Genomic DNA, 16,725 nt, shown 5'->3' with positions numbered 1-16,725 from the left:
GAGACTGAGGCAGGAGAATCACTTGAACCCAGAGGTTGCAGTGAGCCAAGATCATACCACTGCACTCCAGCCTGGGCAACAAAGCAAGACTCTGTCTCAAAAAAAAAAAAAAAGGTATCCTAAAGTGACCCCTATAAATGAGACCACATTACATGAGATTTCCTGGTTTCAGGTCCTTTGTTTAGTGCCTCAGCAAGAAGTTCTCCCTCCTTTGAATACCTACAGCATTTTATCTGTAATGTAACACATCATATGTGTCTTATACAATAACTTAGGCACATCTAACCGCTCCTATGAGATCTATGTTTGCTTTATGTTTCTATCACCCACAGCCTACACTAAGTAACTTTTCACTAGCAGTCAATAAACATTTTTTTGGACAACTATATGGCAGCCCACTCATTCATGCAAACCCTCTCGCTTTCCCGACTCTCTCTCACTCACTGACACACACACAAAGGAGCTAGGGATTTAGTTCTGCCATTTATTCAATATGAATTACATGATATAGCTAACAAAAATCTGATTATTAGGAATAGATATTCAAGCCAAAAGCAGCTAAAATCTTCTCCTTTTGACAGTCAAATCGTATTTGGTATATATTAATATAATTAATAATACTAAATATATTGAGATGCTCATTAAAAACAGTAAGACTAATGATTGCTTGTAATTTCATAGTACATACTAATAAAGAAAGTAATTTTAAAACATCTGAAGGATCATAAAAATTTACATAAACTGCTGCCACTAAAATGTTTATCTAGAAGTAAAGACCCTGAAATAAACCTTTTTCCCTCCTTCAAATAAATATTTTATAACTTGAAAGTAATTTTTTCAACAATAATCATTACTTTTGTAATATGGAGAATCATTAATTTAAGTAACACATTTATTTCCATGTACAAAATACTTTTAAGTTTTATAGCATTCCTAATTATCAGATTTTTCATCCATTAAAATGTTTTTTAAGCACATGTACCATATGTGCCATATAATAGATAATACCAAATAGTAGCCAGGATGCCTGTGAGGAACAGAAAACACAGTTATGGAAAAATTAATAAGAAGTACCCACAAAAAGGAAGAGAGCACAAATGAAGATGCCAATGATTCCGATAAGCAATTTTAAAGTTTAGAGGGAACTAAAAAGTAAAGCGTCTAAGAGGCAGAAGTTGAATTGTACATTAAAAGATGATCAGGATTTAGGACAAATGACACAGAGAACAAAGTTTACGTGGTATATTCAGTGACTAGAAGATCATTCTGGGTGAAACAGACACTTGATGCTGGGAAGTAAAACAAAGTAAGTTTACAATGATAGACTAGGATTAATTTACAGAGAAACTAAAGTCAAATTAAGAAAATCTGGCTAACAATCATTAATTGAAGACTTTAGAGCAATAAGCTGACATGAAAAAATAAGTATTTAGAGAAAAGTCATCTCATAGCAGTAGAATAGCTTTAACGATAAACAGAGTGGAAGCTGGGAAACTTACTGGGAAGTGAATACTACAGTAATCAATCAGGGTTACATCATTAGAAAAAGTACAAAAGGAATAGATTTAATAATTACACATAAGATAGAGAGGGCTTCACAAAGATCTCCAAGATTCTGTAAGAGTCCCTAATAGATAGAGGAAAAAAAAGGGGTGTTTAGCCAGGTCTCAGTAAAATCAGTGCCGTGTAAGCTATTTAACTTCTCTGAGCCTTAGTTTCCTCGGATGTAAAAACCTATTTACCTGTGTCTGGATGTTGAGAAGATTAAACAAGAAAATGCATATAAAGTATCTAGAACACAACAGGTACTCAATAAGTGATTTTTTTAAACTTCTCTCCCTTGACTCCCCTTTATCACTTAACAATTCTGACTGAGAATCGAACAATACAGCAGGTAATCTGTCTACCAGCTGTCATTTTAGAACTGGTAAAACTGAGTAAATGATGTATTCAATGGCATACAAGTAGTTACCTTCACTGCTGGCACCAGTAGATAGATATATTGACCATAAAACATACAAAGTAGTAAGAAACTATGAACACAGAAACTTCTTTAAAGACATATCTTTTACTAACGTAAGATCTGATTCATAAATTCAAAAACATTTAAATTTGACTGTTTCCTCAACAATATAAAAGGGCAATCCATTTTAAAATAAGTCATTTTTTAATGCATATACCAAATTCCAGTGGAAATGGAATTTCCAAATGAAGACCTTGCATTAGAGAAGGAAAATTAAGGATATAAATTTCTTCTTCAACTTAGATTGAACACAAAGGAACTTCAGACACAGTGAGCAATAAATTCACTCACCTTCCATGGGCATGGAAATCTAGACGTAAAAATTGGTCCTCATGTGAGACTGCTCTTTTGGCACGCTGGTGTTTATGGTGTAATGAATCCACATTGTAAGATAATCCTTCATAATGTCTAATATATTTATTTAAAGGATTCCCGTACTGACCTATAAAAAATAAACAACAGTCGGAATTAGTATCATCTTGAAGACCCCTTCTAGTTCTAACGTGATTCATGTATCTATGAATATGTATGAAACAATTTCTCCCTAATCCCAGCACTATTACAAATTCTCCATTAACACATATATTATTAAAACATATCATGACAGTAATTCCAACCGCACACACACGTTTGGATGTTAGCCGTAAGTTTGTTTTAGATGTCCTTTATCAAGCTGAGCAAGTTCTCTTCTATTCACATTTTGCTGATAAAAACTATCAGGGCCAGGTGCAGTGGCTCACTCCTGTAATCCTAGCATTTTAGGAGGCTGAGATGGGAGGACTGCTTGAGGCCAGGAATTCGAGACCAGCCTGGTCAACATAGCAAGACCTCATCCCTAAAAAAAATAAAAATAAATAAAAACAAACAAAAAGTACAAAAATAAATTAAAAGTTAAAAGAAAACTATCAGGAATAAATGCTTATTTCTGTATCTGCTCTTTCTGCATCTATTAAGATGATCATATTTTTTTCTTTTCAATTTATTAATATGGTGAATTAAATTTACTGATTTTTGAATGTTAAGCCAACCTTGAATTCCTGAGATAAACCCTACTTGGTCATGTTGTCAGATTCAATTTACTGTAATTTTGTTTAGAATTTTGTTATCTGTGTTCAGGGGATATACTGGCTTACAGTTTCTTTTCTTGTACTATCTTTGTCAAGTTTTGGTATTGGGGTAAAAAAATGTGTTGAGAAGTATTACCTCTTCTTCAATTCTCTGGACAAATTTATGTAGAATGAGTGCTCAGTCTGGGGCTAATTATTTCCCACTACTGAGACAAGACCTATCTCAATAGTCTATCCAATGCTCCATGAACTGAGTTCTTCCAGTCTACCTGGTAAAAAAAAAAAAGGCACTACTTACAGCCCTATCTGAGCACCAGGTACCATTCAATCTAATCTTTTGGGATGATTCTTGAGCCTCAGGTAGTTTCCTCATATGGGCTGATCAGAGCTCTGCTAAACACTACAGTGGAAGTCTCTGCAGATCTCAGGGATCCTCTGTGCAGCTCTCTCTTCACCCTGATATTCTGTCTGTGAACTCCAGCCACTTTGGTCTTCATCTCTTCAGCTGAGGGAGTTCACTGAACTCTACCTAGGTTCCCTCTCATAGCACCATAACCCAGAAATCTCTCAAGGCAGAAAGCTGGCACAAAGGGCCAACCTTATTGTTTCGCCACTCAGGGTCCCTCACTACCTGATGACCAATACCTTAAAAATCATTGTTTCACCGGGCGCAGTGGCTCACGCTTATAATTCCAGCACTTTGGGAGGTCGAGGCAGGTGGATCGCCTAAGGTCAGGAGTTCAAGACCAGCCTGACCAAGATGGTGAAACCCAATCTCTACTAAAAATACAAAAACTAGCGGGGTGTGGTGGTGGGTGCCTATAAACCTAGCTACTCAGAAGGCTGAGGCAGGAGAATCGCTTGAAGCCGGGAGGCAGAGGTTGTAGTGAGCCGAGATCAAGATCACACCACTGCACTCCAGCTGGGCGACAAGAGGGAAACTGTTTCAAAAAAAAAAAAAAGGCCGGGCACGGTGGCTCACGCCTGTAATCCCAGCACTCTGGGAGGCCGAGGTGGGTGGACCACGAGGTCAGGAGATGGAGACCATCCTGGCTAACACAGTGAAACCCTGTCTCTACTAAAAAATACAAAAAATTAGCCAGGCATGGTGGCCGTGCCTGTAGTCCCAGCTACTCGGGAGGCTGAGGCAGGACAATGGCTTGAACCTGAGAGGCAGAGCTTGCAGTGAGCCAAGATTGCGCCACTGTACAACAGCCTGGGTGACAGAGCAAGACTCCATCTCAAAAAAAAAAAAAAAAAAGCCATTGTCTTTCTGTATTTTTCCTGGTTTCCTTGTTTCCTTTCAGGCAGGAATGTAAACTTGGTCCTTATTTCTCCATCTTCAAGAGAAGCAAAAAAAAAAAAGTGATTCTTTGACAAATCAAGTAAAATTTTTAACTAAAGAAAACTGTCAACTTTTATAAAACAAATAAGTATTCTAAAAATGGTTCATCTATTACCCAACACTAAATTTTGTAATCCAACACCAAATTTTCTGTTTATGCACTAAGTGGTTAAGGGCATAAACTCCGATGTCAGATTATCTGGGTTCACGTTCTAGGATTTGTTGGACAACGATGTGAATATACTTAACACTACTGAAGTGTATACTTAGAAATGGTTAAGACAGTACATTTTACCTTAAGCATTTTTTACCAGAATGAAAAAAAAAATTATCTGGGTTTGAATACCACTACCTTCAGTTATTAGAACAGAAAACTACTCAGGTTCAGTCTCCCATCCATAAAATGAAGACACTAGAGTAGCTCTCTTTTAAGACTCACAGATTAAATGATTTAAACCACGTGTGACAATTAATATTAGACAGCCTACCAAAGAGGCAAGGTTCAATAAATTATCCATCATCATCATCTCTACCCCCTTCCTCCTTTTCTTCCTTCTCCCACATTTGCCTTTCAGACCAATATACACACATCGAAGCCAAGAATTCAGGAATAAAAAAATAAAACTGGGTTGAATTCTGATACTTCCTAGCCATAACCACATGAGCTAGGTAATTTTTCAACTTTTTTAAATCTCAGGAGGTAGTTTTTTAATCTGTAAAATGGAGACAACAATGCCTACCTTAAATGCATGCAAAAAGCTCATGAGCACAAAGAACGGCATAAAAGGACAATTCAACTTAAACTATTACTGAGTTACTTCTTCCTCCTCTTGAACGCACTCCTCCCAAGAGAGGTGAGAGGAATGAGTCCAAAACTATCTTCACAAGTAGCAAAGAAATTACAGTGAAGCCAATTCTAAGAGATAATAAAACCCACTAGCATGGAACTTTTAAAAATCAAGACTAAATAATAGAATCAAATATACCAATGCATCTTCTGTATCCTTTAAACATACTTATAAATGTAGTATACTTGAGTTTAGCAAAAAATAAGAAATCAAGAATGGGGAAGTATGAGAACTTCTGAATAATTTCTTCCATTTTGAAAATTTCCACTGGATAACTGAATTGGATTTAAGTGGTCTGAGTTGCCATAGCACAAGCTTGGCTTTGTAGAACTGTGGATTCCACTCCTTTTTCAGCACCAAAGGCATCAAGCTGGTTTTTATTTCTGTCTCTGGTGCTAAATTAGGAAAAAGTCAAGTTTTTAAGTCACAGTTCAGAAAAAGTATTTTGTCACTTCTGATAATTTAAAACAATAACTATTGCTGTTCTGGTGAAGCATGCACGACAAAAGCTCAACTATTTACACAGCTGAAATTCTACTGGGAGAGTTATTAAACAGAGTCATCTTTTCTCTGTCCCACATACAAATAAATTATATAAAAGCAACATAATATTCACTTTCACTGGCAAAAGACCTGAGTAATGATTTTCTGAATCTTTGTAACTGCGATAGAACATGATTCACAGGGTTTAATTGGGAAACTTAAAAACACTTCCCAGCGACACACAGTTACCAAGTCCATCTCATTATCATCTTCTATATAAGACCTATGAATGTTCATCTTAATTATGCCTAAATATCAGCATTTGTGTAATCTCAGTATTGCAAAAAAAAAGAGAAAAACTTACATTAAAATAATGCATGAAATCAAATTACGTAGTTTCTATTCCCCAATACTTAACGAGGAGGGAAATAAGGGGGCCGTGGGTAGAGGATAAAGCAGCCTACCTGCCCCTCCGCCCCCACTCCACACACACACAGAACAAACTTCAAGAACTGAAACCGGGTCAGATGCAGTGGCCCACACCTGTAATCCCAATACTTTGGGAGGCCAAAGTGGGAGGATCACTTGAGTCCAGGAGTTCGAGACCAGCCTAGGCAACACAGAAAGGCCACTGTCTCTACAAAAAAATTAAAAACTAGCCAAGTGGCCAGGCGTGGTGGCTCACACCTGTAGTCCTCCCAGCACTTTGGGAGGCCGAGGGGGGTGAACTGCTTGAGGTCAGGAGTTCAAGACCCGCCTGGCCAACATGGTGAAACCCCATCTCTGCTAAAAATACAAAAAGTAGCTGGGCATGGTGGCGGGTGCCTGTAAGCCCAGCTACTCGAGAGGCTGAGGCAGGAGAATTGCTTAAACCCGGGAGACGAATGTTCAAGTGAGCCAAAACCGTGCCATTGCAATCCAGCCTAGGTGACAAGAGCAAAACTCTGTCTCAATAAATAAATAAATATCAATAAATAAATACATATATAAATAATAGGCCAGCATGGTGGCTCACGCCTGTAATCCCAGCACTTTGAAAGGCTGAGGCAAGTGGATCACCTGAGGTCAAGAGTTCAAGGCCAGCCTGGCCAACACAGTGAAACCCCAGTCTCTACTAAAAATACAAAACTTAGCCTGGCATGGTGGCGTGCGCCTATAACCCCAGCGACTCAGGAGGCTGAGGCAGAAGAATCACTTGAACCCAGAAGGTGGAGGTTGCAATGAGCCAAGATTGCACCACTGCACTTCAGCCAGGGTGACAAAAGCAAAACTCCATCGCAAAAAATAATAATAATAATAATAAATAAAAATAACTAAATAAATAAATAATAAAAACTAGGCAGGCATGATGGTATGCACCTGTAATCCAAGCTACCCAAGAGGCTGAGGGAGTATCACTTAATCCCAAGTGTTCAAGGCCACAGTGAGCTATGATAATGGCCCACTGCACTCCAGTCTAGGTGACACAGACCCCATCTCAAAAAAAAAAAAACAAAAAAACAAAAAAAGAACTAAAATCAAATAAAAAAAGATAAGCAATTTGGCTGATACATGCTCATGAATGTCAGTTCCCTTCCCAACTTCATGCTCTGTAACATTATGTTGGTAGCTTGAAATCAGCCACAAAGGGAGTATTTACACCACCGAAACTGACATTGAAAAGGCAACAAATTCGAGAATTTTTTTTTTTTTTTTGGACAAGGTGTCGCTTTGTTGCCCAGGTGGAGTGCAGTAGCACTATCAAGGCTCACTGCAGCCTTGACCTCCAGGGCTCAGGGGATTCTCCTACATCAGCTTTCCCAGTAGCTGGGGCTACAGGCATGCACCACTATGTCTGGCTAACTTTTGTATTTCTTGTAGAGATAGGGTCTCACTGTGTTGACCAGGCTGGTCTCAAACTCCTGGGCTCAAGCAATCCTCCTGCCTCAGCCTCCCAAAATGCTGGGATTACAGGTGTGAGCCACCGTACCCAGCCAAATCAGAGGATTTTTTTTTTTCTTTTTTTCAAGAGAGTGTGCTAAATACAACACTGGTCATAACCTAATAATATAATCTTTCAAACAGACAGCCAAGAAAGGAAACAATATTTTAATGAAAATGTGGAAAAGCATGGCACACTGGACTTCTGATGTTGCCCTTAGCCCTCAGATGCCACACAATTCACTTATTTAAAAATCTCAAGAGAATGGAGTCTTGGAATTCTCAAAAAAATTATATATGATCACGGCCCCATGACTGCAGAAAAGTGAATAAAACACAAAATAATCAGCCCCTCAAACTATGATTTGAAGGGGAAAAAAAAATACACTGGTCTCAGAGGCAGAAAGAAAAGTAAAAAGAAATCACAAGCCAAGCACAGTGGCTCACGCCTGTAATCCCAGCACTTTGGGAAGCTGAGATGGGTAGATCACCTGAGGTCAGGAGTTTGAGACCAGCCTGGCCAACACAGTGATGAAACCCATAGTGAAACCCATAGTGTCTACTAAAAATACAAAAAAATTAGCCAGGTGTGGTGACAGGTGCCTGTAATCCCAGCTACTTGGGACGCTGAGATAGGAGAATGGCTTGAACCCAGGAGACCGAGGTTGCAGTGAACAGACGTCATGCCACTGCACTCCCGCCCGGGCAAGAAGAGCCTCCGTCTTAAAAAAAAAAAAATAGTCACCCACTTTATATCATAGCAAAAAGAGTATCTGGGCAGAGAAGATCCACACAACCATGAACATAACATTGTAAAAACACACTAGAAAACAAAAAAAAACATGAAAGAAACAATAAAAGGAAAATAGAAAAAGAATCCTATTGAGAAGAAAATAAAAGACATTTGGAAACAATCCTAGACAAAGCAGAGTTAGTCTTAGATGATATTAAGAAATTCATATTGGCTAGACGCGATGGCTCACACCTGTAATCCCAGCACTCTGGGAGGCCGAGGTGGGCGGATCACCTGAGATCAGGAGTTCGAGACCAGCCTGGCCAACATGGTAAAACTCTGTCTCCACTTGGGAGACTGAGGCAGAATTGCTTGAACCCAGGTGGCGGAGGTTGCAATGAGTCGAAATCGCGCCACTGCACTCCAGACTAGACAACAGAGCGAGACTCCGTCTCAAAAAAAAAAAAAAAAGAGAGAGAGAGAAATTCATATTAATTTTCCTTAGTACAACAACATTGTGATTATGGAAGAGGAGAATTTTCTAAATTTGGGGAGGTACATTTTAAATATTTAAGGGTAAAATGACATGATGTCCACAATTCACACTAGAGTGACTCTAGGGTGGGAGACAGGGTAAAAAGAAAAAATATGCGAATTATTAAATCACTAGCCACTTCAGGAGTAACAGAGACTGAATTTAGCCTACCACTATAAACAATTAGAAAACTAGACAAAGATGTGACAAGAGAAACAAATGAAGTGAGATCTACTACAACTGGCCAACGTTGTTTGGCCTGGAGACTGCTTGCAACAGTCTCCAGGCCAAACAGCAGGGAGGAGAAACCAAGAGCCTGAAGGTTCCACTTAATTGAGACAGACCTCTGAGTTCAGGGAGATCAGGTATTTAGAATCTATGGGCCAGAGTGTCAGAAAGCAGGAACCTGAACAGAGAGAGAGCTCCAGCCACCTCAAGTGAGGGTTCCCTAAGGGTTTCGCTGACTACTGATCTAAGCATGTGAGAGAATAAACTATCCCGCCTCAGAAAAAATGAACCACCAGCAGAAGGAAGCAAAACAATCCTCAAAGCTCACACAAGGGCTGGGCAATGTTCATATTCCTACCGTCTAGAGAAGACCTTGTGATGCATGGAGCATTGCTACAGTCCTCAGAAAAATAACACCTTACTAGTGGAGTGAAATTAGCCACAGAGGCTGGGCACGGTGGTTCACACCTATAATCCCAGCACTTTGGGAGGCCAAGGCAGGTGGACTGCTTGAGCCCAGGAGTTCAACTCTACTAAAAAATACAAAAATTAGCTGGGCAGAGTGGCACATGCCTACAGTCCCAGCTACTCGAGAGGCTGAGGTGGGAGGATTGCTTGAAGCCCAGGAAGTCAAAGCTGCAGTGAGCTATGATCGTGCCACCACACTCCAGCCTGGGCAACAGAGCAAGACCCTGTCTCAAAAATAAACAAACAAACAAACAAACAAATAAAAAGTATTTATTACACGAATATGAAAAATAAAAGAAAACTAGTCAGGCGTGGTAGTGCATGCCTGCAGTCCCAGCACTTTGGGAGGCTAAGTCAGGAGGATTCTTCAAGGCCAAGAAGTTCAAGATCAGCTGGGCAATATAGCAAGACCTTGTCTCTACAAAAAAAAAAAAAAGTAAAACTTAGCCAAGCATTTTTATTGCACACCTGTAATCCCAGCTACTCAGGAGGCTGAGGCAGGAGGTTTGCTTGAGCCCAGGAGTCCGAGGTTGCAGCGAACTATGATCACAACAGCCTCAGCAACAAAGTGAGACCCTGTCTCAAAAATTAAAATTAAAATTAAAAATATAAATAAATAAAAACCACATAAAGGCATGTCATAAGCTAATGACTAAAAACTAGAGAGAAAAAAATCTTAAAATCATTTGTGGGTAGGTAAGCACCAATGAAGCCAGAAAAAAAGACACATTTTATAAACAGAGGGACAAAGATAAAACTGACACACTCTATGTTAAGTCAGAAGAAAATGGAGCAACATATTTAAAGTACTACAAGAAAAAAATAACTTTATCAACCTAAGATTCTATAGCCAGTGAAAATAACTTTCACAAATGAAGGTGGGAAGAGGAGGTAAAACAAAGCCCTTTTGGGTTTCAAAGCTTGCAATGCATCACTAGTAGCCTCCATTAATAGAAATGATAAAGTTTTTCAGACAGAAGGAATAATACCAAATGGAAATCTACATTGATGCAAATAATAGTGACAGAAATAATGAATATATAAGAAAATAAAAAGGATTTCTTTTTCTCATTTTTAATCTCTTTTAAAGTTAAGTGAATATATTTTTTAAAACACAATCTACTGTGGAATTTATGACACACAGAATTAAAATGTGTAACAATAACAGCACAAAACAGAGGAGAAATGCAGTGTACATACACTCTATAAGAAGTGAAATATTTGAAAGTATACAGTGATAAGTTAAGATATTATACACTCTGAACAACCTTTAAAAAATACAACAGGTGCCAGGCGCGGTGACTCACGCCTGTAATCCCAGCACTTTGGGAAGCCAAGGCGGGCGGATCACGAGGTCAGGAAATTGAGACCATCCTGGCTAACACCGTGAAACCCCGTCTCTACGAAAAATACAAAAAATTAGCTGGGTGGCGGGAGCCTGTAGTCCCAGCTACTAGGGAGGCTGAGGCAGGAGAATGGAATGAACCCGGGAGGCGGAGCTTGCAGTGAGCTGGGATGGCACCACTGCACTCCAGCCTGGGTGACAGAGCGAGACTCCACCTCAAAAAAAAAAAAAAACAAACAAAACAAAACAAAACAAAACAAGTATATCATAAAGCCAATAGCAGAGATAAAACTGAATCATTTTTTAAGTATGTATTGGGAGGTCGAGGCGGGTGGATCACTTGAAGTGAGGAGTTCGAGACCAGCCTAGCCAACATGGTGAAACCCCGTCTCTATTAAAAATACAAAAATTAGCAGGGCATGGTGGCGGGTGCCTGTAATCCCAGCTACTCAGGAGGCTAAGGCATGAGAATCGCTTAAACCCAGGAGGCAGACGTTGCAGTGAGCTGAGATCGCGCCACTGCACTCCAGCCTGGGTGACAGAGCGAGACTCAGTTTCCAAAAACAAAAGAGAAACAAAAAAAAAGTATATTACTCCTGAGAAATGCAGGAAAAAGAACTATGCACAGATGGAATAGAAAACAAATAGAAAGATGATAGTTTAAAACTCAGCCATATGAATAATCACATTAAAAGTAAATGATCTAGCTGAGTACAGTAGTATGCACCTGTGGTCCCAGCAACTCAGGATAATGAGGTGGGAGGATTGCTTGAGCCTAAGAGTTTGGTGCTGCAATGCACTATGATAACATTTGTGAATGACCACTGCATTCCAGCCTGGAAAACAGAGAGAGACCCCCATCTCCAAAAGAAAGGAAAGGAAAGGAAAAGGAGAAGGGGAAGGGAAGGGGACGCAGAAGGGAAAGTAAATGATATAACATAACAATTAAAAGGCAAAAGCTGTCTTTATATATATTTTTGTTTGTTTGTTTTTTAAGAGACAGGGTCTTACTCATTGCCCAGGCTGGAATGTAGTGACATGATTATAGCTCATTGTACCCACCACCTCCTAGGTTCAAGCAGCCCTGTCACCTTAGCCTTCCAAGTAACTGGAAACTGTTGCACCACCACGCCATGCCTGGCTAATCTTTTTTTTTTTTTTTCCGGAAACGGCGTTTTGCTTGTTGCCCAGGCTGCAGTGCAATGGCACGATCTCGGCTTACTGCAATCTCCCACTCCCAGGTTCAAGTGATTCTCCTGCCTAAGCCTCCCCAGTAGCTGGGATTACAGGCATGCACCACCACGCCCAGCTAATTTTTGTATTTTTAGTAGAGACTTCACCAGGTTGGCCAGGTTGGTCTCAGACTCCTGACCTAAGGTGATCCACCCACCTCGGCCTCCCAAAGTGATGGGATTACAGGTGTGAGCCACCGTGCCCAGTCTGGCTAATCTTTTTTATTTTTTGTAGAAATGGGGACTCACTATGTTGCCTAGGCTGGTCTTGAACACCTGGTATTAAGTAATCCTACTGGCTTGGCCTCCTAAAGTTCTGGGATTACAGGCATGAGATGACACGCCAGCCTTGTTATTTTTTTAAAAAGGGAAATGTTAATATATGCTAACAGACACAAAAATAAAGATGAGTTAAAGTAAAAAGGATGGGGAAATATATAACATCCAAACCCTAATCCAAAGAAAGCTGGAGTGGCTATAATAATAGCTGAAAAAGCAAACTTCAAAACAAAACAAAAAAATTATAAGGGATAAAGAGGGACATTTCATAATTCAAGAAGAGAACATAACAAGCCTAAAGATGTATGTACATAACAGAGCTTCAAAGTATGTGAAGAAAAAGTTGATAGAACAGAAAAAAGTAGACTCTGTAACTAGAGTTGGAAATCATACCACTCCTTTCTGAACAAGTAGACAAAAAAAATCAGTAAGATTACTAAAAACTTAAACACAAAGAACTTGACTGGATAGATAGAATATATTTCTTTTTAAGGGCACATGGAACAGTCACAAAGATAGACCTTAATCCTAGGCCACAAAGCATGTTTCCATACATTTTAAAAGACTAAAATCTAAGAGTATGTTTTCTGACTACAATAGAATTAAGTCAGTAACAGATATGCAGAAAATCCCCAAATATTAGGAATTTACAATTCTAAGTAGTTCATGGGTCAAAGAAGAAATCAAAAGGAAATTAGAAAGTATTCTGAATTGGCCAGGCGCGGTGGCTCAAGCCTGTAATCCCAGCACTTTGGGAGGCCGAGACGGGCGGATCACAAGGTCAGGAGATCGAGACCATCCTGGCTAACACAGTGAAACCCCGTCTCTACTAAAAAATACAAAAAACTAGCCGGGCGAGGTGGTGGGCGCCTGTAGTCCCAGCTACTCGGGAGGCTGAGGCAGGAGAATGGCATAAACCCGGGAGGCGGAGCTTGCAGTGAGCTGAGATCCGGCCACTGCACTCCAGCCTGGGCGACAGAGTAAGACTCCGTCTCCAAAAAAAAAAAAAAAAAAAAAAGAAAGTATTCTGAATTGACTGCAAATAGTCCAGGGAGCTTTTTGGATTGATAGAAATGTTCTATGATTATGGAGGTAGTTATACAAGTAAATACATTTCTCAAAATTTATAAATTTGTACACTTAAAAAACTGTTGAATTTTATTGTATGTAAACTATATCTCAAAAAAGCTGACTAGATTTTTTTTTTAATAAAAATATTGAGGCCAGGTATGGTGGCTCACACCTTTAAGCCCAGCATTTTGGGAGGCCGAGGAGGACAGTTTAAGGTGAGGCATTCGAGACCAGCCTAGGCAACATAATGAGATTCCATCTCTATTTTTAAGAAAAAAGAAAAATGTCGCTTCAAAGTGATAGGTATATGGGTTTCTGACCTTCCTACCTTTTTCCTAAGATAGAAAATTTATAAAAGTTACAAAAGTTACAAAATTTCTCTAAGTTATAAAATTTTTTAAAAGGGGCCAGGATCAAAAACAAAGACAAATCAAAAAGACAATTCAAAATATTTCAACTTATCTTCTCAGTAAAATAAATGAAGTTAACATTCTACTTACTTCCAATACTAAGCAGCCTGTAATGATTCGGTATTAATATTTCTACATAACTGTAGTTTACTAATAGGACATAAGTAGTAAGAGATGGGGAAATAAAAGATTAAATGACAACCGGTGACTACAGGTCTTAAAAGAACACTGGGGGAAACCAACATCAAGGCAAAATATCCATTGAGAAAAGAGCAACTAAACCATTTTCAAGAACTACTTAGAAGACCAGAAGGTCCAACTCAAAACTGAAGCTAAAGTAAAAGAAAATATGAGCCATGTGTAGTGGCTCACACATGTAATCCCAGCACTTTGGGAGGCTGAGGCAGAAGAATTGCTTGAGCCCAGGAGTTTGAAACCAGCCTGGGCAACATAGCAAGACACTGTCTCTATGTTTTAAAAAAAGAAAGAAAATATGGAGGCCTACTACTCATCATGTGTTCAACTAACAAGTTCTTTCAACTATTACAACTGAGACTGGAAATTATGTTTATGGATGTTTACGTCTTTATCCAATTAAATCTTTTTCCGTGTCTAGCATTTTGCAATTTTCTGAACACAGAACCTTGTTAATTCAAACTGTGTTTCAGCTACTAACAGCATAGGTATCTCCAGGAAAAGTGCTAGCAATGCTGAATCTTAGGCTCCCCGCAGATCTACTGACCGCACAAGTGACTCAGGCTCTACCCCAGACTACCCCAGAATGATCTGTATGCACATTCAAGATTGAGAGGCACTGTAACCTTTCTTCACTCAGAAATTCCCTGACTTCTACCAGCAGCTATACAGGTTGAGTATCCAAAAATCTGAAATCCAAAATGTTCCAAAATCTAAAATTTTTTTAGCTCCGACATGATGCTCAAAAGAAATGCTCAGCCAGGCGCAGAGGCTCAAGTTTGTAATCCCAGCACTTTGGGAGGCCAAGGCAGGTGGATCACTTGAGGTCAGGAGTTCGAGACAGCCTGGCCAACATCGCGAAACGCCTTTTCTAGTAAAAAATACAAAATTAGCCAGGAGTTGTGGCACACCCCTGTAATCCCAGCTACACAGAAGGCTGAGGCAGGAAAATCCCTTGAACCCAGGAGGCAGAGGTTGCAGTGAGCCGAGACTGTGCCACTGCACTCCAGCCTAAGCAACAGAACGAGGCTCAGTCACAAAAAACAAAAACAAAAAAAAAAACCTCATGGAAGCATTTTAGATTCTCACATTAGGAAATGGTAAGCATAATGCAAATATTCCCAAAATCTGAAAATTTAAAGATCCAAAACACTTTTGGTCCCAAGTATTTCAAATAAGGATACTCAGCTAATACCTCTTTTTTTCTACACACTTGCTTCATGGAGCTATCATTTAAGCAAAAAATACCTCTACTGACGTCTCAGGCATTGTACTGAGTAGAAAAAGTTTCCAAATAATGTAGAACAAGGGTTGGCAAACTGTTGTCCAAAGGCCAGTTCCAGCTGGCCACCTGTTTTTACAACACTGCTATGCTCATTCATTTACATATTTTCTATCTCTACTTTCACACAACAGCAGAGTTGAATAAGCCAAGTATTACAAAATGTTACAGAAGAGGTATCAAATCTTTGGTAAGTCACTTAAACACTTAGATTCATCCACCTTTGGTTATAATTCACCTTTTTTTCCTCTACAAGAGGAATACCTGAAATCCACGAACCTGGTAGTTAATTAACCTGGTAGTTAATTTTAGGTGTCAACTTGACTAGATAAAGGAAGACCTAGAGAGCTGGTAAAGCATTATTTCTGGATGTGTCTCTGAGGGTGCTTCCAGTGAAGACTGGCATGTGGAGTGGTGGGCTGACTGGGGAAAATCCACCTGCAATGTGGGCAGGCACCATCCAATTGGCTAGAGGCCAGGAAAAAACAAAAAGGTAGGGGAAAAGAAAATTCTCCCTTTCTTTCCCCTTGGACATCAGGGCTCCAGCCTCTACGGCCTTCAGCCTCAGACAGAGTTAAAATATCAGCTTCCCTGGTTCCCAGACATCAAGACTAAAATGAGCCATACTACCAGCATCCTAGGGTCTCCAGCTTACAGACTGCCTATCATGGGACTTCTCAGTCTCTATAATCGCACAAGCCAGTTCCCCTAATAAATCCTCTCTCATGTATCTATCTGTACATATACATATCCAGTTGGTTCTGTCTCTCTGGAAAACCCTCACTGATATAGTCAGTCCTCTGTATTCACGGGTTCCACATTAGTGGATTCAACCAACTGGATTCAAAATATTGAAGGGGAAAAAAATTCCACAAAGTTCCAAAAGGCAAAACCTGAATTTGCTGTGCACCAAGCACTATGCTGAATCCACACAAATGAAGTGCTGGTATTATATTAGGTATTACAAGAAATCTGGAGATGGTTCAAAGTATATGGGAGGGGCCAGGTGCAGTGGCTCACACCTGTAATCCTAACACTCTGGGGGGCCGAGGTGGGCAGATCGCTTAAACCCAGGAGTTAAAGACCACCCCGGGCAACACAGCAAAGCCCTGTCTCAACAACAACAACAAAAATACAAGTTAGCCAGGTGTGGTGGCACACACTTGTAGTCCCAGCTGCTCAAGAGGCTGAGGTGGGAGCATTACCTGAGCCCAGGAAGTAGAGGCTGAGGTTAGCCGTAATCACACCACTGCACTCCAGC

At 39.8% G+C, this 16,725-nt stretch overlaps 1 protein-coding gene across 1 annotated transcript in view; it reads right to left on the bottom strand.

The window, feature by feature from the left end:
* LOC105489609 (ADAM metallopeptidase domain 10) overlaps nt 1–16,725 on the bottom strand; it is a 154,266-nt gene that overhangs the window by 119,259 nt on the left and 18,282 nt on the right. Inside the window, exon 2 of the mRNA XM_011754544.2 lies at nt 2,315–2,465. Within this exon, the coding sequence (XP_011752846.2) occupies nt 2,315–2,465 (151 nt within the window). The remainder of the gene's footprint in view (nt 1–2,314; nt 2,466–16,725) is intronic.

This window comes from Macaca nemestrina, chromosome 7 (genome assembly GCF_043159975.1).
Source record: "Macaca nemestrina isolate mMacNem1 chromosome 7, mMacNem.hap1, whole genome shotgun sequence".
NCBI lineage: Eukaryota > Metazoa > Chordata > Mammalia > Primates > Cercopithecidae > Macaca > Macaca nemestrina.
This window is presented reverse-complemented; position numbering and strand designations above follow the sequence as displayed.